Source organism: Psittacula echo (assembly GCF_963264785.1).
Source record: "Psittacula echo genome assembly, chromosome: 13".
Lineage (NCBI taxonomy): Eukaryota > Metazoa > Chordata > Aves > Psittaciformes > Psittacidae > Psittacula > Psittacula echo.
Window position 1 is genome coordinate 3,071,583 of NC_137749.1, and position 23,621 is coordinate 3,095,203.

Here is a 23,621-nt window from a genome sequence, read left to right on the forward strand (position 1 = left end):
GAACAGCATGTTTCACACTAGAAAAATACAATGATGTTACGTGTCTATCTCCCTTACAAACCATCTTACCATGGCTGGGAGCGTGAGATAGCTAATACACACATCAGCCCCAAGGACATTATTTATGGGGATTATATGATTCTCCACAATCATATAATCTTCCCACTAAGGTGGTATTACTCCAGTGCTGAGAACAGCACCATTTTGCCACCTCCTTTCCTCTACAGGATGTGGCCAGCTTCTTTCAACACTAATGAATCCCAGAAATTAGCCCACTTGAGCAGTGCTCGCTAGAATAATGTGCAGCTTTAAGTGCACGCAGCAAGGTGTGGAATGAGCTTATGTGGCGAGAGGAAACATTTTTAGCTGTGAAGGAAGAAGTAATTACTACATCATCACCTACAAGAGCGCAGAAAAAGCAGCCTCGAACAGGTTGAAGGAAATAAATACATTTAGTACTAATAGTACTAAAATAATAGAAATAATGGTACTAAATAGCTTCTAGCTTACAGCAGGATGCAGGGGTCAAAGCACACCCTAAGACTTCCAGCCTCAGCTGCTGTTTGTCCTGCAAGTAGGGGGGGAAATGGAGACTGGAGTTCAAATGAGGTTGAGAGCCCATCAGAGGTTGCCCAGGGATGAGATGTCAACTGCAGCACCATGGTCTCAATGAGGCTTCTCTGAAACTTGAGACAAAATCTCTCAGAAGAGCTCAAAGAACACATCTTGGTCCTAGTGACAGGCTCGGAAGGATGAACAGTCATACCTGTAGAAGACTTGTACGAGGGTTGATCAACACGGAGCCAAGGAGGACTCAGATTACAGGATCTGTATAGGCTTGCACAGCCTCCAAAGCCACTTCCAAAGGGAAGGGACAAGTCAAGACCACACCACTTGCCTCTTTTGTGTTACTTTGATTTTTGTTACCCATTACACACCTAACACGCGAGGCCTGACCATCCGGGGTTACCTCTCCTTTGCACAGGGAACAAACTCACCCAGAACCATCTCCTGGTGCACAAGAGCCACAGAGAAGGGGCACCCGAACCCCAGGTTTGGAACGTGTTGGAGTTTGGCAGATCCCTTCTTCAAGCTGCAAAACACGGGCGTTGCTGCAAAGTGTCAGGAGAGCCGAGCTGAAGAACTGCACTTTTACATAACAGCATCTCCTTCCCTCGCCCACCTGCACTGAGTCAGCACAGCAAGTTCTCCTCAGCTGTACTTTCCCATTTCTGCATCAGCAGAAGGGTATCAGAGCTCCGTAGCCACCACAAAAGAACACATCAAGAGACAGTTAAAAAAAGGATTTTCCTCCATATATTACCAGGTTTTCTGCAGTAGGACTTCTTTTTTATGTTGCTACTAAAGCAACAGATAACACAGAAAATTACATCAGGTCTTTTCTGCCCTCTGACTCATGCTCCTAAATAACATCGGTTGACTCATTTCTCCTGACTTGGCTGGAATCTCAGTTTTTCCTCTTTTAACAAACGAAAGTGGCTTTCCCCATTCCTTCGGCTTTTCCAAGTGCAGATTCTGAGCACTTCCACTATTCCCAACTGTAGGAAACGAAAAGGGATTCTACCTGCAAAAGACAGTCCACCTACCTCACTACCACGATTACAATGTGCAGAACCTACTCTGAACACACCTATCCTGCATCAGCGACATACTAAATGGACTCACTATATCCAGCCACGGAAAACATGGCCAACAGACTTACTATGAATAATTAAAGCTATTTTCTTGCAAATTTATGCCCTACCTTCAAGCTACAACTGGTTTTAGATCACCTCATGAGAAGCATCATTAGGTATTGCAAAACATTAACATGACTGTGATTAAATGAAGCCACAATGGGAACACGACACCAAGAGAGATATGCTATTTTATTTAAAATCAGACCACAGTAGATTACAGAAAGACTTCTTATGCAAACAAATCCACTGTATGCTTCACAACTTGCCAGGCATATAAAATTGCCCCTTTATGAATAGACTGTCCAGGATTACACAGAGGAACTGTTCAGGTGCAGGACGACTCTACCTCCTCTGAACTCGATGCTTGTGAAGTAGCTCTATATTCAGGCTAACAGAACTGTTGATTTGAGCTCTGAAAGTCATTATTCCAGTTTGAGAGGGCAGAGAAGTCCCAAAAGAGGTCGAGACTGAGGTTGTGGGAGTTGGGGCACTAAACGCAATGGTTACCCATGACTGGACTGTGCCCAGGGCTCTGCCTCCTGGCATCACATGAAAACTTATATTCTAAATAGTCTCTCCATGGTCACAGGTACAAAGGTGACCTGTGTGGATCAGCTGTGCCACAACAACTGACTCCGCTCCCTCTAGGCGACAGCACTGAAGGGCAGCAAAACCTATCCTTGAGTTAGCACCCTTCAGTGCTCATCATCAATCAAGCAACTTAACCACATACAACTGAATTAGTCATAACTTACAAAACTGCATACAAAAGACTGGCAAAAGTAATGCCATCCAAAGAGAGCATTTTCAACGCTACCAACACTCTACAGCCGTGTTACACATCATATTTAAATGGTTCTTCTCTGCTCCAATTGCTTTGGGGAAGTATATGCTATTTGCAGCAGACATTAAAAATCCTCAAGACAACATTATAATATATATATATATTTGGCAAGCGTACTGAGCCACCCCCTCTCAAGTCTCAGCTTGCCTATGGCATTTAATCTCACTATCTTATAAACAGTGCAAATTAGTATGATTCTAACATCCTAGCCATAGCAGAATTTATTTATAAGCTATAACAGAACAGGAGAAGCTGTTGAAGGGCAACAGGCTGAAAGCACTGACACATCTCCTGCCCGACTCCTTCAGGTTAGTGTTTTGTAGATAGGATTTTACCAGCTTTCCACAGTCATCCTTCTCCTTTATCCTTTAACATTACCAACAGTCAAGTATTTCTTTACAGTTTGTGCGCACATACACACACAATTAATGGCAAAACGTTTTCCGTGAGCAGCCGGATTTCAGTTATGAGATTGCTATTAACTGAAACATCACATTAGTTACATTATCTATGTTCAAACTTACCCATCGGTGAAGGCAACTATAAGCTTACAAATAGCAGATACAGCCTTTGTTTCTTCTGAAGTATGAGGGTGAGTTTTCTGTAAAACAAAGTGCTCCTGAAGAGCCCTTGAATTAGAGTTAAGCAATGGCCATTCAAACGATAAAAACGCTATTATCCTAGTATTACAATCACAGGTAGTGATCCTAAGGCACATCAGCCACATGCATATGCAATAATGCATTGTTTTGCTTTCAGACAGAAAAATTGCATTAGCTTTGTCTGTATTTCACTTGCACAAGAGTTTGTTTCTAGATAAAGTATCCCTGAAAGGTCACGTTATCACAAAAGGTACCAAAAAGAGAGAAAATTTAACAAGTAGTAAAAATATTTCTGGACTACTAATACCAATAAAGTTAGATACAGAAAATGCAGTGCAAATTCACAATACACTTATCTATCACCTCTATCACTTCGGAGGATGTTCAGCCCTCGAAAAAAAAGTTGGCACTTGATAAGTGTATAAAATATACCTGGTTGGTTTTATTGTTAGCAAAACTGATGTGAGAGTGTTTTAGTTGTTGTGTAGCAGGCTCAAAGTACAGGTTTCTGCACTCTGTCATCATCCTGGTAGCCCCCAGCCGCTTTAATTCTTCCTAGGACACAAATCATTTCTACAGCAGACTTATGTTTAGCATCCAGATACAACAGTTGCCATCCAAATACCAGCACTAATAGCACAGCAAAATTACTTTGAAACGAGTCATAATTAACCATGCTGATACGAAGCTTCAGTGAGAAAATAATACCAAGAAAAGCTATTACACTAGTTCTTAAAAAAACACATCCTGTACCATCACTAGAATACAGAAAAAACACACTTTGCAAACAAATCCAATGCATGTTGCTTCACAAAATTCCCCATCTACGGAAAGTTTCCAGGTTTGCACTGGGGAATTGGTTCAGATGCCAGGAACGCTGACCAACCTTCTGCCCTTTGTGCTCAGAAGGCAAAACAAGCCAAATAACCATATTTTCAGAATAGAGAGTTTCCTGTTATGAGCTTCATTTCAGATTAGTATTTGCTAGCAACCGCCACACTCCAGAGGAAATGATTAAAGGACAATCAAGGGCCTTACGTAAAGGAAAAAGAAGAGATCTTCTATTTTGACTGATGCTGTTTGTAGGACAGACTGCCAAAAATGAAGTGCATTCCAGAAGAATGGTATGAAAGTGGTTTAAAGTAATGCAGGGGCTATGACAGATTCTGGACTGACTAATAACAGACTAAGGGACACGTTCTGTGCAAACAACAAGTGTTAAGACCTGCCCCCCCCCAAAAGCTCAATTAAAATACCAGCACATGTCTGTACCTTGGGTTTCAAGAGTCACATTGAGAGTGAAATCTGAGCTCCCCTGAAAAGCTTCTTGCTCCAGTGGCAGAAGTCAAGAATAGATTATGTAAGATACAAACAGCCACCATGGAGTCCAAAAAGCTTCTCTGTTCTGCCTGCTTGCAGAGAAACATTAACTGCAAATTCCAGATAGATGGGCATGCCAAAGACTGCAAAACTAGAGGAAATGGGTAAGTTAAAAATAGTTCTGCCAAATGAGATTGAGGGATAAAACGAAACTCTGGAGCTTCAAGTGGGCAATTACCTGATATGAAAACACAGTATTTGATTAAGAAATACCCTGCCTGGATTCCTGGAATCACATGATATCAAAAGCTAAGCACCTGTGTAAAAAAATCACTTCTGAATTCAAGGTGTGGAGAAGAAAAAAAAATCAACATAAAAAGAGAAGAATCTTAATAGGCAAGGAAATAAAAATGCCTGGTAAAGTTTCTATAAAACCCTAAACTGGCTCTACAACCAGTTTAGTTTAATTTCAAGAGACCAGGATATCAAGCTATTTAGGAGTGGGAGGAGTGCGTACTTCTGCTATGAAAAGTCTCAGGTAACAACTGAAATGTAGAAATGAAACTCTTGTAACTTGTACTGCCTAAAAACCATGCAACGTTTTCTCACAAGAGTTTCAGCTCAGTGAGCTCTGAAAACGTGTACCTGGCCACAAATGCCACTGCCTGGGCACACTGCAAAGGAAACCGATGCGGTCCACTGCAACTCTTTGCCCAGTATTCACATGTGGTTGTTACTATCCAAACACCAGGACTGATCACTAATTCTTTAGAGAGACAAACAGCTCCCAGTTTGCCACACATACATCCAGCTGCGATGGGACTACATCAGAAGGGGATGCTGATTTCAGAGCGTGATTCCATTTGTAACATCAGGAAATCCACCATGCACCTTTTATTTGATGGATTTACAAACTTCAGATCCTTTCACCTTCCCAGACAAACCTTGTTGTCAAACTGATCTTTAAAAACAAAAATAATCACATTTACCAAACGCAATTGCAAACCTCTGTGCCACAGCTCAAATAGTGTACTCCATTGTGCAAAGAACAGAGGTTTTCCATTGCTTACATGAAGTCTCTGATGGGGAGAAAAAGGAAATATAAGCACCAATACGTAAGTTAGGCGCACCAAATATTCACTGGAGGATAAAGCCAGGATGTGGTGGAAGGCGAGGTGGTCTTTGGGGAAGAGCTGGAGGATATTGTGGTACAAACTGAGATGGGTATCCCGGCTGTGGCATTTGACTTGCAGACTGAACTCCTGGTCGAGGTGGGAGAGGAGGATACGGAGCACCTGGATAAGAAAGAGCTGGTCCTGAACTCATGGCTGCAGTAAACGGAGTAGGAAAGCGTCCTGCTGGGACTGAAGAAGGTGGAGGGGGTGGTATTCGTCGGGGCACGACTGAAGGAGTGTTTGCATCCGAAGTGTAGGAATCTTGAGGTGCTGGTGTTGTCTCGGGTGCTCTGGGCTGAGCCTGCGGCTGAACCTGTGGAAGTCTCTGTCCCTTGAGCACCATTTCTTGGAGCTTCTCAATTTTTACACGTCGCAGGTGAGCCAGTTTACGCTTGCTCTGGTACTCATCAATGAAGGAATCCAGTGGTATTTCACCATCAAGAAATTTTTCTGCCATATTCTGTCAAACATGGAACAAGTACCTTAGAAAATGGCATACTGCAAAGGAATCTAAATGGTTTATATATCCTAAAAATAGCCTGTGATTTTCTAGCTTGCATATGGAAGATGACTGGCATACTAAAAATTCTGAGCAGCATTTTGAGTTACTTATTACTCAGAAGCACTGGGAGTTAAGTACAATTTCTGCTTAAATTTATACTGAAGCAACAGCAGTAAGAACATCTGAATCTAGCTCTGAACATTCCCCTTATTATCAGAGGTGGGAACAGACCAAATTCAACAGCTTTCCAGATTGTCAGCTAAGATGAGTTACAGCTCAGTACTGCTCACAGTGCCAACAGAAACACTAAGAACCCTGCAAGACTCAATACAGAGAAGCAGATTATTGCTAAGCCAGGCTTCATACTTGTGGCTTTGGGTAAATGATGTTTAATTATTAGGACAGGGGACCATACCTACAGTCACAAAGTTCAACTTGCCCTGGGAATGTCTTTTTGCTGTCACAACTCAAGGCCAGTAAGCAGATTTTTTTCCCCTGATAGGGGTATAGAAAATGGCCTACAGGCAAATCAGCAAACAAACCCAAACACTTCCATTAGTCTAAACCAGACCATTCTTCAAGCTCTTGTATCACAGCAAGTAGTGACCACTGGCCCTAGACAGATATGTTGAAATCATAATGGAATATTTCACCAGAAATGCTGGAGATAAAAACCAGCACAGGCACCATTTTTCATCAGGTTACTGATAATGGATTAATATATACACCAGGCAAACACCATTAAAGAAAATATTCCATATTGACACACTATGAATTTGAAGGCAATGCCAAGGAACTAAGACAGTTTGGCTTTCTTTTCTGAAAAGGAACATTTTTCTCTCTTAAGGAGTAAAAAATCACTTGGATAAAAAAATCTTGCTGTAACCAAATGGCTTTTCACTGAAGTTCAAAGCAAAGATCAGAACATGTTATTTAAAAGACCCCTTTTGTCTATTACATGTCCAACACTTCACTGCAGCTTTGTACACTGGAAGTCTTCAGTAATGTGTGTAAGTGGCAGAATTGAAGTGTACTGTCATTACCTCTGTGTCTTCCTCAATCTTAGCCCCCTCTGCCTGAAGCAGCGCTAGCAGTGTCTCCAGTGAAGCATTACTGGATTGTCTGTCTGTAATGGCACAAAAAGAACAGTAAATGTCAGCTGGCTCTAAGGGACTTTGAAGCTGTACAGCCTCAGCAAGCATACAAATTTCTAAGGCATGTATGTACAACAAGCATCCTCCATTGTTCAAGACAGGATGTTCTACAGTAAGAAAATAGATTAAGTAGTTCAGGAATATTGTCAGAATGCTAAAAGCTGAAATGTAATTGCAATGATGTAATATCAAAAGGCAAATCACTTGAGCAAGTGCAGTATCAGATGTACAATACTTCGTGATTCAGTTTGAAATGAGAAAGTTCAATGCAATATTCTGTTTGATTTACGCTTAGTCACTGAAAATTCAAATTGTTTTGCCTTTTAGCAAGGTGAATGAATTTTATCCTAGAGAAGAGCAGGTCAACAATAGACAGGTAACTACACAGAAAGAATCCACAGTACCTGTTACTAGATGTAACAGACACTTAATAAATCATTAGAAGCATGATCTATTTCAAAACTACATGAGAATGACATTACCCTGATTCACACAGCTAAAAATGAGACACCAAAAACCAAACAAAACATGCAACAGATTTACACTCACTTAGAAAACAGCAAATCAGAACTGCTACCAGAAAACATTACCTAGTTTTGTTTTCTTTATCTGGTATGCTTCAAAAAGAACTTGCAGCTCCCGATATTTTTCAGTCAAGTTTGATTTCAAAGACTCCAACTTTGGCTGGTACAACAGATTGCCTTCTGCCAGACTGCGGTTGCTGGCAAGAGTCATGTCCTTGCTGTGTTGAACATTTTGGGCCTGGAAACGTAAAAAATAGCACATGAAATGACAGTGAAAATATTAAGCAAGATTAATGGTTATTTAGATAATGTGGCAATATCAAAACTTATAAAGAAACTACTAAATTAAGCTCTCTGTAGAAATTAATACCATGGCATTGGACTGCAAGTGATAACAATACTTTTGGGCTTTATGAACAGTGGGAATATCTACTGTTTGATGGGCACAGTCAGCTTCAGCTGTTGCATTCTTTCCCATGACTTCTTTATTCTGCTACACACAATCCATTCTCACAAACTGTATTTTCTTGCTCTACTAATACACTATTTTGCTAGCGTATCTAGAAGGAATGAGGAGGTCTATGCTGCGAACAGCATGTTGAAATAATCTAAAATGACAATGGACTGTTGAAGCTCAAGGAGGAAAGACTTCCAGAGGAATTGCACTGTGCAGAAGGATCTCTTCTTTCAACTCTGAACACCTGTAAATGAATTGCTTTCTGAACAGGAATTAATACTGACCTGAAGTCACTTTCCTGCACATTTATCTCCATGTGCAGCAAAGAGCTCATTAAACAGTTTTCTTCTCCAAGCTGGAAATAGTAATTACTTAAGAGTTTGTGCTGTGGACAGGGACTCCTTAGAACCCTTCCCCTTTGAGCAGGGTAGAGGTGCCCATAAATGCTCTGCAGGCAGAGCTGCTTTTGACCGACCAGAACAGGAACTGCATTCCTGCTGCACTGCACTGTCTGTAAGAGGCAGGTTTTGATGCCACAGCAGTGTTACTGTGGAGAAACTAGTCTGGGCACTCATTTAGACACTTGTGCTAAGCGGCAACTTATGTCACCAGAGTTTCTTCTAATTCTTGTCACAGACTTATGTGAAGTCTGACCGTCGGCTGTCACAGTTCCAGGAGATCAGACTTCTGCACGCACGCCCTGCTACCTGAAGGTGCTCTGTAGGAATTTTTCTTCATTGTTTAACGTAGACACTGCTTCATCCCCACCTCACACACCACTCTTACTATTCCCCCATGGCGAATGTTGGCAGATAAAGCAACAGATGCTCTAAAAAGCCCCTTTGAGTCCCAGCAGATGCAGTAAGACTGCAGAAGAATGTCATCCCTTAACTTACTAAAATGCAAAACACAAGGACCACATCATTGCTGTACCTTGTCCAGAATATTCTTCCACAACTATGTTAAATCAGTCCTGGATTGATACCAAAAGCTTGATTTTCAGCTTAATCATTCTGTTTAACATATCCTAGCCCAAAGACATTATTCCTAAGGAATAAATGACAACTCTCACAAAACCAAGATTCAGCAAGACTCCAAGTTTGCTCATACACACATGCACACAATTTTATCAAGACAGCCTTTATGATCTTTGGGAAAGCTGAATGTTTAGGGAAGCCCATCCTAGATGTCACATCAGATTCATTAAAATATTCAGACATCAAAAGAATAAAACCCAAACAAAACCACAAACACCAAAAGCCAGGGGATCCGATTTCAGATTTTCAGTGTGAATCAACAAGTAGGGTAGCTTTCCCATGGCACAACAGACTGATTCCATTAAGCTGCCTTCAAAATCAATGAAACTCTTGGTACGCTTTTCATGACCTCCTGCACTAACATGCCACTTCTAGCACACATCATCCCTAGTTAGCTGCAACAGATTTTACTTATGGACAGCTGTAGTTCAGTGCGAACACAAAGAGTACAGTGCTTTCTTCCTTTCACATGCATGGGTGGATATACGAGAGCCACACCTCAGAAACAGGAAAAGAGGAAACCCAAATAAGCTATTTAAAAGCCCCAGAAAAGGACAGAATTCAGGTGGTTTTGGCAGCCTGAGCACAGAACTGGGTGCTCAGGTAGAAACATTTCCCAAGCATAGCAACCATGTCTTTGAAAGCTATTACTTTCTTTCGAAGTATTTACACACTACTTCAATCTGGTAAATTCAAACCTGGCTCAATGTTAAACACATCTTTGTCCCCAGATGTTGCTCTTAAAACACCAAAGTTTTACCCTCTTTCGCCCTGTTCTTGCTAAATCATTTAAAAACCTATCAAGGATAATGCTGACTCCAAAATTCTACATCAATCAAACCAGAATTCTATTCCAAATTGTGAAAATTGGAGGAGCAGTACTTGTGATGCTGTTTTGTCTCCTCGAGATTCTCACATCAAGCCTAAACAAGCTTCCAGCTCTATGCTTGTGTTCAGCTTGAATCCTTCCCAAGAATAAAAAGAAAATCCACTCTTCTCACTTTTAAATCCAATGCAAAATCATTTAAATTAAACTGGTTGCTTCCATTTGTATCTTCTCATTATGATGCAATGCTGGTAAGACTGTTGCTTCCAGAAAGCCCCCTATTTTACATCTCTTTTTCTAACAATGATGAAGGGAACTAAAATACCCAATTTAACAGCTTAATTACTGGCACCCAGCTCCTTCCAAATCACCTGCCATCACCACAAGCTTCCTTAACTGGCCGTCTTCTGAACTGCCAGCCAAAGAAGACTGCGTGCAAAAAGATTCATGCTTTCTGATACCTCTCCTCTTTCACCATTTTAATGAGCAAACTACTTCCTTCAAGCGACTTCAGTTTGATTTGGTGATTGTATTTTCACTGCTTGTAAGGCTCATACTTTCCTTTCAAAGCAGTTGCACAGTCAGTCTGGGAAGACCAGTTTTATGAGTGAACTTTGATCCTTCTGCGGGATGAAGAACACATATATTTCCTCTAGAGAGAAAAAAAGCCAGTGAACAATGGCCTGGAAATCCTGGAAGAGCACAAGCCTCTGGAAAAGGAACCTTTTACTGAAATCATATATAAGGAAGAGGAGAGGGAAAAACTCCAGATAAACAGAGAGATAAAGAGAAAAAGCTTCCTTAAGTTAGATGAGGCTTTTGCAGTGTTTTAAAACATTACTTCTAGATAATTCGCCTGCCCCGAGTATCATAATGTCTCTCAACAGGACTAAGGCATTGAGGAGGAAGCAAATGCTTAACTTTCTACACATGATTTTTTGAATACTTTCAAATCATTTCACATTTGTCAAGATGAATAAACATCAGTATATGATGTACTTTGACTTGTAAAAATAAGACAAAAATCAGTATTAGAACCTACCTCCATCTAAAGCTGAGTGACATCCTGTCTGTCCTTAGCACCTGATACCCAGCAATTATAGACTAGTGTAAACCTAAGTGAAAGTCTTCAAAATACTTGTTTTACAACTGAAAAAAGGTGTTCATGATCACACTTTAAGTTACAGTGCTTAAAATTACACAAGACTCAGTGACTCAGCTTTCTCCATATTATAGCACTTCTAAGGGCATGTTTTTTCTAAGCTGAAGAAGCAGCACGACTGACATTTAATGATCAATTCAAGTGTCTTCACTTCCAGCACCAGTCTGTGTGAGGCTTCTTTTAAAAATAGACACTTGAAGAGATGCGAAACTTCAACTGAATCTTACTCAAAACCATGAGAACCAGTTTCTCAAATGAAACCTGAGGAGCTGGGGAAAACCCATCCACCTGTTCAGTGCCTTTAAACACTTCATGTCACTGGAATAAGTTAGAAGTCTCTGGAATGAGTGAATTTATTTCACAACAAATAGAAGAGATATAACCTCAAGGCAATGCAACTCAAATACAGGCACGATTCTACAAACCAGAACAATCTCTGGCACTGATGTACGTCTGTGTAATAAACTTTTGTGCAACTGTTTCACTGCATTTGGAAGTTAATTCAGGGAATCAGAAAAGCAAACACTGTGAAGTTTGCCTGAAAAGCCCTACAGGAACACTTTCAACACTGACTAATTTAAAACAAAATGAGAAAGAAAACACTCCAAAGAGTTGCAAAATCATCCAAGGGTCAAAGATACCGCATGACTAGTCTATTAAGATTATCAATGCAGCACAAAGCATGCCTTCAGCATCCATTAACAGCTTTCCACAAGCCCAAGACAATAGCCAAGCAAGGCATAAATCCAATAGAAGTTATTTTGCTGTCAGATGCGTTGTGCGACAACATTGTGTTATTAGCAGGGAGCTGGAACTGTATCAGATGTTCACCTGCCTACTGGAAGCGCCATGAAAAATAAGAGTTCTTAAGAGACATAAGCAAACAGTATGAGATTCTAGGAGAATTGCTAACGAAACTATTGAGGTCACGAGCACTTCAACAAGCAGGAAATGTTAATCTGAGATGAGAAATACCAGTCAGAATCACGAGACATGAGGCAGGGTAATATTGAAAAGAACATATGCTTTTCCTTTAACTGCTAAGCTCTCACTATGAATTCTGAATGGCACAAATGGAGCAGTAACACTGAGCTGCTTGTAACAGGATTTTAATGGCAGAAGGATTGCTCACCACTGAGCAGACCACTCAAACCAAACTATGCGCACTGCAAGAAAATGAAGCCATGGACACGCAGTGGTTATTAGACAAAAAAAGTGGTTTCTGCAGCACTTTAAGCCTTAAGATGCTTAAAAAGTGGGTTTCTTTAACAGAAATAATTTGAATAATTTTACTCAAGGATCTATTTAATAAGCACTTACAAGAACAGGCAGCAACAAGTGCTTTGGGAATTGAGATTCTTTCATCAACTGTATCTCTGTTTCACTCCACTTTTACAAAAGGAAGAAAAATGCTGGATGAAATTGAAAGAGCTTAGCAACATCTTACTGTTTAACATTTACTCCAAAACAATGGCTTGCAGCAAGAGTTATCTGTGCCAAATGTCCCCAAGTAGCGTCACTCCTGTTCATCCATGAGCATGTTCTCAGAAGAACTGCCTCCAGAGATGCAGCCTGAGCAAGCAAAATCTCAACTACCCACAAAGTCCATCAAGTGCTGCTATAATTATAAGCTTGCTTTGGCAAGCACCATGGCAAGTAGTCTCTCCCTAGTTTCAAGAAAAAGTCTTTTAAGGAGCTATAAATACAGTTTTGTGTGGCACCATTTTAATTGCTTTATACATAGCATAAATCCACATTAGTTTTAGGTTTCTCCGGTCTCACTCTAGCCTTTATCATGCTCACATTTTCTCTTTCATTTACACATATTTGTAAATCAGGAATGAATTATGCAGTCACACTGGGGAAGTATAAGGATGCACGTTTGGAGTGTCAGATTTACCCCTGAAACAGGAGCTGACAGGTGCATAGTAGGAGAATAAAGACTTCTCTTACACAAGCTTTAAGCGTGCTTCTCATCAAGTGCTGGTATACGATAACACACCCTCTAACAACATCTGTTTAGTAATAAATATTAATACATATTCCAAAGTCATTAGATCTGCTAAATTTAGATCTTCTGATTATATAAGTACTAGCTTTAAAAATCACAAAATAAAGGTTAAAAGGCAAGTTTCAATTCTTAGATGTTTACTGCAGAGGAAAGAGACACCCAGAACTGCCAATTTGCACTCGTCAGGCACAGGCAGGTCACTCATTCCACGCTTAGCTGGAACAGAAAAATCTATAGTTGTCACCAAGTCTAATTCCTAACTTTGTAACTAAATTTCATGTTTGGCAAACAAGAACATAACCACTTGCACAATGTGGTTTTAGGGCAGGAGTGGGAATCCCAAGAAATCTGGGCATGAATTCACATACTTTCAACTTGGGCTTTCTGCACTGCTTGATTTTCAATCAGCTTTTGAGAAAAGGACTATGCTCAAAAACCCTGTTTGTGCTTTCCAGTGTGCTCTGAAATCCTGGAGTGAGAGGAAGGCAATACAATTCTGACTTCTTGATTTCCTATAATTAAGGTCTTGAAGAGCAAATACTTCTTGGCAGTAGAACCTTAACGGTCAGTAACATAATGTCACACTGTTACTAAAGCGATGTTCCAGTAGATAAAAGGAAAACACATTACCATCAGCGTGAGATCACAAAGTCTCCCATTTATGCTGTTACACTCAAATTGACTTTTACAAACAACATACTTTCATTTCATGAAGATGAAATAAAATTTAAGATCTGTAGATGTGCTGCAGAGATAAACCTCAAAGGATTATTAAAGAAAACCCCAACCCTCCTCAATTTTACAAGACTACGAGTACCAGACAACTGGCTTCCTTCCTCTTTCTACCAGACAAGATGTTCGTTGTTCAAGCCCACAGGCTTCGAAAACAACCTTTCAGATACAAAAAGCAGCAGCTTAGCTCTTTGATGCCACGTTCTTACACACCTGGGGATACAGTGTGAAGGACGCCGTATATGCACACTATCCCTGTGAAACACGAATGTGCATGCGAGCTCACACACACAGATACATACATACACCCCCACAGTGACACACAGAAATCCTGCTCAAATGCCGCACAGGAATACATTCCCTTTAAGGTTGGAAGTGCCTATTTTTAGCTATTAGCAAGAAAGCCAAGCAGTTTTCCAAATCCTCCTCTTTGTGAACAAAACACGGGTTTGAGCTGGGTTTTCCTTGCAACAAGGAGAACAAAGGTTTTTTCAGCCATGGAGTAATCAGCTTTAGCCAACTTTGTCACTGAAAATACAAGTGACCTCAGAGAAGTGACTCAGGAATCATGATTTATATCAGCACGCCACAATAAAATTACTAATTTGAGGACTTTGGAACAACTCGACAACCTAGATACATGTGGACAGACAACCAAACACCTACAAAAGTAACAGTGAAGTCACCACAGCTCCTTCTTAATGTTCAGGATTTCCCTCTCTCCCTCTTCCTGCCACATGCTTCACAATGAAAACTCAGGACCCAGCAGCACAAACTCGAGCAACGAACAATTCAGTGAAGGCAAAAACAGAATGAGGAAGAAGCATTCAAGTATGGCCAATTCCTTCCAAGGTGGGTAAACACATTTCTAGTTGGATGGACTTTAGTAAAAGCCTCCGTGCACACTAAAAGAGGATTATACCAGACAGTAGCACAGCCATATTTCCACACAGCTTGAATACCATCAAACCTAGCCACACTTTCCAAGCATCACAAAATATTCCCTCAGGCCCAAAGAAGTTTACTCTACAATTTAAAAGCCTTCTGTTGCCAACTGAAGAGGAAAACCAGAGGGTCAAACTGAGAATATGGTCTAGCTCTGCAGTGAAAGAGAACCTTTTCTACTACGGTCATGAGGTTTTCTGTCTCTTCTGACCTACAACCTTAAGTGTGTATTGACAAATAAATAACAGAAGAGCCCATTGAGCCAGACCTGCCCATGCACCTTGTCAGAGGTCATATGGAAAAGAGCGATACTGCACCCATTTATACCTTTAAAAGTTAAGACTGTTCTAATCTACTGACTTTCCTTACTCAGTTTTTAACAGAAGGATACTCCTGCCTTCCAGCAAACCACAGTTCGTCTAAGATCTCTGTGTGTTTCATTTATCACAGCAGTATCTGTTTCTTCAGCCGTTTAAGTCCCTAAAATACAAGCTCAAATGGAAAGCTACAATGCCTGCCCCCTCTTTCAAATCTATTGACATAAAGTTCAAAATACAAATTGCTGCTCAGTGCAGCAAGTAAATGCCATAAGGACACCTTCTTACCTTGGCCTTCAGTGGGCCTCTGTATCTGTAATACTTTGACATCATGGTTTGAGGTGACCCAGAACAATTCCCTTGGAAGTACCAAAAGGGCAGGCATCTTAGAGGGAAAGCAATTACAACTGATTTTACTTAATAAGCTAATCTTTCTCCAGAATATATTGCCACTTTTCCTTCTTTTCCTTAGCGTTTTTGTCCTCTAGTTTAAACCCAAACCCAACCCAATAAATACAAGACCCAGAGAAGTTCAGCACATTTCTTTCCTTAAAAGTTTTCATCTAAATGGTTTAATCTTATTTGCTGTTAGCTGACTACAGTCTTTCAGACACAGCTGTGGCCATATAACCTTCAACAGCCTTGTATCAGAACTGTTAACACAGCATCCACTAGTATATAGAAAAACCAGTAGAAGACAAGCGCAGCAGCAGGAAGAAAGCGGGCTTGTTTCAATGACCATAGCTCCCAAAGCACGGCTTAGAGTCCAATACACTGACAAAGGCATTTCAAACGGGCAAAACAAGCACCAGAAAGCCTGACAGCCCTCGCTGCGCCCAGCATACCAACTCGGGCACACAGACATCTCTTTCATATTGTTCTGAATTAAAGTTGCGCCGAGATCGAGCCCACAAATAAGACCGACTTCACCCTGACAAAATCCTCCCTCATGGCCAAGGCACAGAACAAGGGCTGCATTAACGGAAAAACTGATCCCACCTCCGGCCCGTCACTGTCTCCTAATTTAGTCCAAACCGAGCCTTTTCGGCTCGGCGAGCCCTCGGCCCTCCCCTGGCACACGGCCTCCGGGACAAGTGCCCAGGCACGGACCCTCCCTCCATCACCGAGGGCCAGCAAACAAAAGGCCGGGAGGGAAGCGGGAGAGAGGGGCAGGCAGCGCTTCCCGCAGCACAGAGGCTCCGTATTCACCGGCCGCTCCATGGCGGAGCCGCGACCGTCAAGCGGCTCAAGCAGGGCCCGGGTGGGGGGAGTCACCTGGGCCGGGGAAGGAGGTCATTAACACCCCACAGCCCGCAGCGGCAATGGAGGCGGCGGGACAGCGAGCCCCGCGGACACGGCGGGCAGCGTCCCGGCGGGCTGAGGCGGGGACCGGCCCGAGGGGAGGCCGCAGCCCGGACACGGGGCGACGCGGAGCACCCCTCACCTCTTCCATCTCGCGGGCCATGTCCTGTAGCTGCTCCTCGTCGTCCAGCAGCGCGCTGAGCTCCTGCAGGCTCAGCGCCTCCAGGCGCCGCACGTCCAGCGCCATCCCGGCGCGGCTCCCGCGGCCCCGCTGCCCCCGGCCCCGCTCCCGCCGCCACCGCCAACCGGAAGTGCCGCCGCGGTGTCGCCCCGGCCCGGGGTGGGCACCGCCCTCGGCGCCCCCTGCTGGGAGGGCGGGGCGGCAGCGTGCGGGGCGGGGCGTACCAAAGGGGCTGGGAGGAGGTGGTGGACGGTACCAAAGGGCGGTAGGGGTGGGGGGGAGAAAAGGAGAAGAGTGACCGAGGTGACAGGGCTGAATACCTGTTTAGGTTAAAACCAGCCCAAAATCACATCTCGCCAAGCTTTGGTGCTGGGTCTTTTTGTCCATCATAAGCACTTTCTTCTTCAAGAGCGAAAGGCAAGAAATGATCTTTCCACCGATGCATTTTATGGTGAATTCAAAGAGTTTAGGCACGTAGCAAAAGCTCTGCATCCATTAAAACATCATAGCTATATCAATTAAAACATCACAGCTGCATTCTGCTCTTCTGATTTGTATCTGTTAGGTCACCAACACTGTACTAGGCACTCTGTGGTAACACTCTGGAGCAGTAGTTTCCTGGTTACTACTGATGTTAGCATAGGTGATAAGGACAATTATGCCTAAAACAATTAATTGTGTTAACATAACCTAAATGGTATGCATCTCCAGGCATGCACTGCCTTCCTGGTCTGCTTTTGTACCTAAGGGATCATGGGTGTGCTTGTTTCCCTGTGTGTGGCACCAAGGAGAACCAGTGGCTCATGAGCCAAAGGAGCAGGGTAGGGAATGGCCATGTGGTTGTTGTCCTTTGTAGTTGACGTATTTTATCTCAGTGGGGAAAAAATCAATGCAGTTGAACTGAATCCATCTCTGATGCAAGGCTATCAAACTGTGATGATGTTACAGTCACATCCAAGAAGTGACCCAGTACTTCCTCGCAGAGCTGAAGACATGACAGCTCTAGCTTTAGCCTTTTGCCCTATAACTAAACTCAGCTCTCCAGCTAAAAAGCCCTCTGTGTCTTATTACCCATAGGTAATAAAGACAAACACCATGACACTGGTAGAGAAAGGCTTCCTGGCCTTCTGTCTGCCTAGTGCAGAGCTCCTGTACCCCCATGGCGCAAACTGAGTGCATTCAGAGGCAGGTAAGAGCGAGGTGTTTGTGCAGCAGGAAGCTGAGCTGAGCTTGCTTAGGGTGGGGAGGTGGTGATTAGTGATAGGAGCATGTGTCCACTCATCCACGTCAACACACCTTCCCGCTGCTGCGGTATGTGCTGAGCTCCTCCTTGCGTGGGGCACACATGAGTCAGCACATGTACCCCTTGGCAGCGACATGGGTTTGCATGGCTGCTGCAGCCCGACCTTGTTATTTAAAACCAGTAGATAGCTGCCACTCCAACACGGTATCATACACCGTATTTCCACATCGCCATCAAGAAGACATAGCATTAACCCAGGTTGTAAATCTGTGCATGCTAACACACCCATATATACACACACAAATAGAGGAATTAATCAAGGGTTTAAAAGAAACCCTGTCTTCCCAAGAACGTGAGTGATTGTAACTTCATAGCATAGCTAAATAATTGGTATGGGGGGAGTGTGGTTTAGAAGAGCCTGACTCAGCTTCAGGTTGTGAATCTAGTTTTACCACTGCCTTTCGGTGTGATCCTGAGTGGAGCTCCCAGCTTCCCTCCACTATAATGCCTTTCGCTTGAAAAGAGGAAGAATAAGAATCATTCAGTCCCAGGTGAAGGTGGAGAGGAAAAGTTCACACTGAATAATGCTTGTAGAGGTGCTCTGGGTGAGCATCTCTGGTGAAGGGCACTACAGTATGATAATAATTGCATTGTCAATATGCTGTTAGGAAAAATGGTTTACTGTCATCTAAGGAGCTTTTCTGTAACTAATTCTTGTTCTTTTTGCATGGGGCTGATGGAAGTTCACTGCTCTAGACATCAAGGAATGGATTATTTTAATGAGTGGTAATCAGTAGTAAAGTTAGAAGCAGAATAAAGAAGACATCCCGAAACACACAGGGAGAACATACTCATTTGTGCTCAAGTATAACACATATTGAAAATACCACTTCTCCCTGTGTAGCTACGCTCGGGTTCTGGCGATGTTGGGGAGGAGTGTCTATATTAAACATCTGACGGGCTTTTGAGTGCTTTGATCAGCATCTGCATGTGATTGAGTTCTCAAGTTGGCCAGAAAAGCTGCTGAGGTTGACAGACAAGATAATAAGGGTCAGCTGCTTTTGTATAATCATGTATTCTATTTGGACAGGTAGGACGGTGCCTTCCCATTCAGCAGTCGTCATGAAAAATAAAGGTTTTATGACAGCACATCTCTGGGATCTCTTGGATCACAGATAAACTGGGATTTTAGGCTAAGGGATTATCACCTATTGCAGTGCTGCAGGCTGAGATTTATCAGCTACTCAGCCTTGGTTCTTATTTGCCTTTGCCAAAATCCTTTCGAAGGTTGACAGCATTCACAAACATTCAAATTGCAAGCAGGCAAAGTCCAGAAGTCAGGGGGGTTTATTCCAGGAGAAATGGAACAAAAAAATTGGGACGATTACAGTGGAAACCATGTCATGGTGAATAAGGAGTCAGGCTTCAGTCTTGGGGAGAACTGGCATCCAGCCTAGCTTAAATCAGATGTTAGGTTTTTTTGCTTTTCAAACTTGATCTTGGATTTCCTTCTGTCACCTCACATCCTTTTACAGGCAGTAGCACTGTAGCCATGCATATTTATTACATTCAGACATATTTTGCAAGTCACCTTCACAACTTCTTTTCTTTTCCTGGAAAAACTGGTTGGTTATGTAAAGACCGAATTTGCAAGTCTAATCATCAGTGTTTATTAACCCTTATTAGCCTGGTTGCTCAATGGACAGGTAAGTCCTCAGCCTTATTTGCAGCTTAATTTCCTTCTCTATATTAAATCACAGTCCGTTCTTGTGTTTAGATTTCATAACCCAGATTCCTTCACACATGAAAGCAACCTGCGTATCCAGCATCCTGGGAGAGAACCAGTGGTCCTGTTTGAAAGAGAACAGTGGTCTTGCTGTCTGAGAGAGAGCAAGCACTGATTGTTAGTGCCATACACCTTCCACTGGGGAGCCGCAGGCACGAGGAGCTGGTTTGCACACCTGCAAATACTTTCTTTGCCTTAAGCTCATGGTGAAGCTACAGTAGAAAGGCAAATGCTACTTTTTCTCCCTAGACTTAAGACATCTCTGAGTCTGAGCTAGAAGCACTCTGTCTATTTGCTTGTGGTATTTCCAGACCTGCTGAAGGCCTAGAAAGCACAGCCATCAATGCAAACACAGTTGCTTATTGAGGCAGAGGTTGGTGCACCAGGAGACAAGCTGTTGGAATAAACACAGCTGTGTTTTTCCCATTACAGTGTTCTCATTTACTGGGTCAGTCAGACACATACCTTGTCTGTGCAAAGGTGCAGGATAAATGCTTGTCCTTGGGAATAGCTAGGACTATAGGAGCTGCTCTTGAACTTCATCTTGGATAGGATTCTCCAATGTTTAAAACAAATACAGCTGTGGTTATAGCTATTAGAGGGAATGGTTAGAGCTTATTAATAGTGGGGAAAACAACCTGCTATGGAGTATACATATATATGGAGTATATGAAGTCAACCTTTGCAATCGATTGTGCTTTCAGTGCTTCCAATTCTACCATGACAGCCTTGTGCCCCCCACGTCCAGGTTTCAGACAAACCCCTGTGAAGAAGCCTTTTCCCTGGGAGGAGAAGAAACATTTTCTCTGCATCACGGCCCTTGAGAAGCTCCCGAACAGACTTTGACTGCGTTCCCATGCAAATGTCAACTCTGGGCAAACCCGCAGCCACAAAATGCTACAGTGGAGGGTTTCAGGGGGAACAGGGGCCTTGTGTCCTGAAACACAGAGACTGCCCACAGGCAGCAAGAGCTGGGATGGGGGGCTATATAGACTATATATAGATTATATATAATATTTTTTATATATATATAATATATATAATATATATATAAATAATATATATATATACTATATATAGACTATATAGACTATATAGGGACCAGGCAGGGCTAGGAAACAGCTCATGTTCCAGCATTGGAGCAATTCCCACTGCTGCACCAAGTTGAGCTCATCTTCACCACCAGGCTTCGGTTGGCTGACGGGCACCTCTGACCCCCAGTTTCACTTCAAAAGGAAGTTGGAATGATTCTGAAAAGTGGGATTTTCAGTACAGTCATAGGGTTTGTCCTGGGCCAGCAGAGATGTCTGCATTAGGTTGGTGCTGCTGGATCCCCCATGGTGTGTGGAGCTCCCACCAGGCTTTCAGGCTGCAAGAAAACCCTCATGGCTTTAGCATTCAGGCAGAGGCATCTGTTTCATGCCAACAGCATGACAAAAGGACTTGAAGCCATGAGTTGTAAGGCTCAGTGGAAAAGCAGCCTTGAGTTACCTGGATGCAAAAGAGAGAATTCAGCACCTGTGGCAATGAACAAAGTCAGGCCCTGTTATCAGCTTGGACCAGTGCCACCAGCAGGGATGATGTGCTGTTTCCAAGGTGCCATTTCAGTTACAGCCGGACCTGGCCTGGGAATACAATGCTGGGATTAATCACCACAACAGGCTTGGGAAGCAAAGGCTCCCTTCCTGAAATTCACTGTAGTCTTTGCAGTAACACTAATCCGATTGTATCCTCCAGTTCCCCTTTATGCAGCATGGCCTGGGAGAGACACACGGGATGCAATCAAAGAGCCTTTTCTGGCATCTCATGTACAAACAAACATCATCCTACCAGCACTTCCCAGGGTGAGGAGGCTTCACCAGGTCCCAGCTTCCTATTCCCCCCTCCCCCCCCCCAACCCCAGTGTTTCAATTAAGTAGAAATTAATTCCACTTCCACGAAGCATTGGCCACATTCTGCTCCCAGGCACTGATAATAATGCAGAATGAATCACTTGCTGCCAGCGCTGGGTGGAACCCCCAACCTCGTCATAGCCACACAGTGCAAACTTCCATCAAGCAGGAATGCATTGCCGTTTACAGAAGGGGTGAACTGCAGAGTTTGGAGCGTGACGGAGGTTTCCTAAGCGGAGGGAGATAAGACAAGGAGAGCTCTCATTCTTCCAAGGCACAGATTTTTATCATATCACAAAATCAAGCAGCTGAAAAGATTCCAGTCACAAAGCGCTGTTCTTTGAGAACGGGTTAGGCTGCTTGCCCTTGCGTAGAGACCGACTGCCACATGGCATCCGGGATGGAAACAAGTTCTCAAACAGGTTATTCCTATGGCTTATGGCCATTATCAGATCCTAAAGGCTTTTACATACCTAATCCTCTGTAGGTTCTTCTTGTCATTCCATGCAAGGCAGCTAGAACACGGATAGTAGATATACACAGCCATCATCAGAGATGAGCATTACCTTGAAAACCCTGAACGCAAACAACACCCCCATTACATTGGCTCCATGTTGAGTGGCAGAGGTAGTATTTTATTTTCTGAGCATCCCTCCTCAAGGACACTAAAGAGGTTGTAAAACATCACTAAACAGAAACAAAACATTGCCAACAACAGAAACGCAAACCTACTGAAAAGGAAAGAGCAGCAGCATTCAGGTATCAGAAAACATGAGGCTAAAGTGCTTGAGATAATGTCTTAACTACGCACAGTCTGAAGTCTCTCTTCCCCATAGAAGTGCTAGTTTTCAATAGCACCTGCCTGGCTGCATAGGTCTCTTCACCAGTCTATGGCAGGATAACACTACTAAGCCAGAGCCATTACCCAGAAGGGGTAGAAGCAACATAGTTCTCTCTCTTCCTCATACTAAAAGTAAGTTAATAAATAATATTCAAAGGAATGCATTTGAAAGTTCAGGCAGCTCAGGTGGGACTTCAAGGGAAGCGACCATACAGATTTCCCATGCAGAAGTCACCAGCATGGCCTGAAGCTGAACAAAGCTTTGGTGGGATTCATAAAGTGCTGTCTTTTAGCATTTTCTGCCTGTCTTTAGCAATGTTTCCCCTCAAACCAGCACCAGGGTTTGGGAGTTAAAAAGATCCTGAAATAAACAGACCAATTTTCAGTGGATGCTGGAGCCAGACAATTGCACAGTGCACACCAAGAGAGTAAAAAAAACCCAAAACCAACCCAAACAACAGAAACCCCCAAACCTACCCCAATTATGGTAAAACTTTTCATCCATAAAAACAAACACCCACCAAGCACCAAGAGCAAATCTGAAAGCAACATCTGCCTCCTAGTCCCCTGGCTCCTTCCAGCAAGGATGGTTACTACATGGCACAAGCTCAGCAGCAACGGTTGTGAGCCTGAGCCTGCAGGCACTCAGTGCAAAACTCTCCCTGTGCTCAGCCCCATGAGAGTGATCCAGTTTTCACTGAAGCCAAAGGGAGCTCCCTATGGACTTCAGCAGACTCTGGATGGGCCCCATAGACCGACAGTGGGAACAGAACCTTGGTTTACAGTCAGTTTTTCTATCCAGCCACAAAAGCCACCCCCTGAAATTCCTGAAGGGGTTTTTCAACCTTCCCCTCCATGCATGCATTTGACATCCAGTACAGTTAATAGCAGTTACACATGCATATCGATGGGAGAAAAGTCCCAGTCGGGTGGAATTACTGGTAGTAAGAAAAGAAACCCAGTAGAAACGCTGGGAATTGCTAAAGACCCAACTCCCCCGAATTAATCCGTTTCCCTGTTTAAACCAGCCAGCATCTGCCTGCTGGGCTGCAATGCAGGAAGCTCTAT

General features: G+C 43.0%; 1 protein-coding gene across 1 annotated transcript; it reads right to left on the reverse strand.

Moving 5' to 3' along the window:
- Window positions 1-1,915: 1,915 nt before the first annotated feature.
- On the reverse strand, window positions 1,916-16,876 carry VPS37B (VPS37B subunit of ESCRT-I). The gene is made up of 4 exons (XM_080628349.1): window positions 16,753-16,876; window positions 7,888-8,059; window positions 7,187-7,269; window positions 1,916-6,101 (listed from the first exon to the last, which is right to left on the reverse strand). The coding sequence occupies exons 1-4, from the start codon at window positions 16,855-16,857 to the stop codon at window positions 5,604-5,606; spliced, it is 858 nt and encodes a 285-aa protein (XP_080484475.1). The 5' UTR covers window positions 16,858-16,876; the 3' UTR covers window positions 1,916-5,603.
- Window positions 16,877-23,621: the final 6,745 nt, after the last annotated feature.

What these genes read in the sequence shown, in the direction of transcription:
- VPS37B (XM_080628349.1), bottom strand. Translation starts at nt 16,857, where the DNA reads ATGGCGCTGGACGTGCGGCGCCTGGAGGCGCTGAGCCTGCAGGAGCTC. An exon ending in TGGCCCGCGAGATGGAAGAG is followed by an intron (nt 8,060 to 16,752) that starts GTGAGGGGTGCT and finishes TTACGTTTCCAG; the next exon opens with GCCCAAAATGTTCAACACAG. An exon ending in AGATTGAGGAAGACACAGAG is followed by an intron (nt 6,102 to 7,186) that starts GTAATGACAGTA and finishes CATGTTTGACAG; the next exon opens with AATATGGCAGAAAAATTTCT.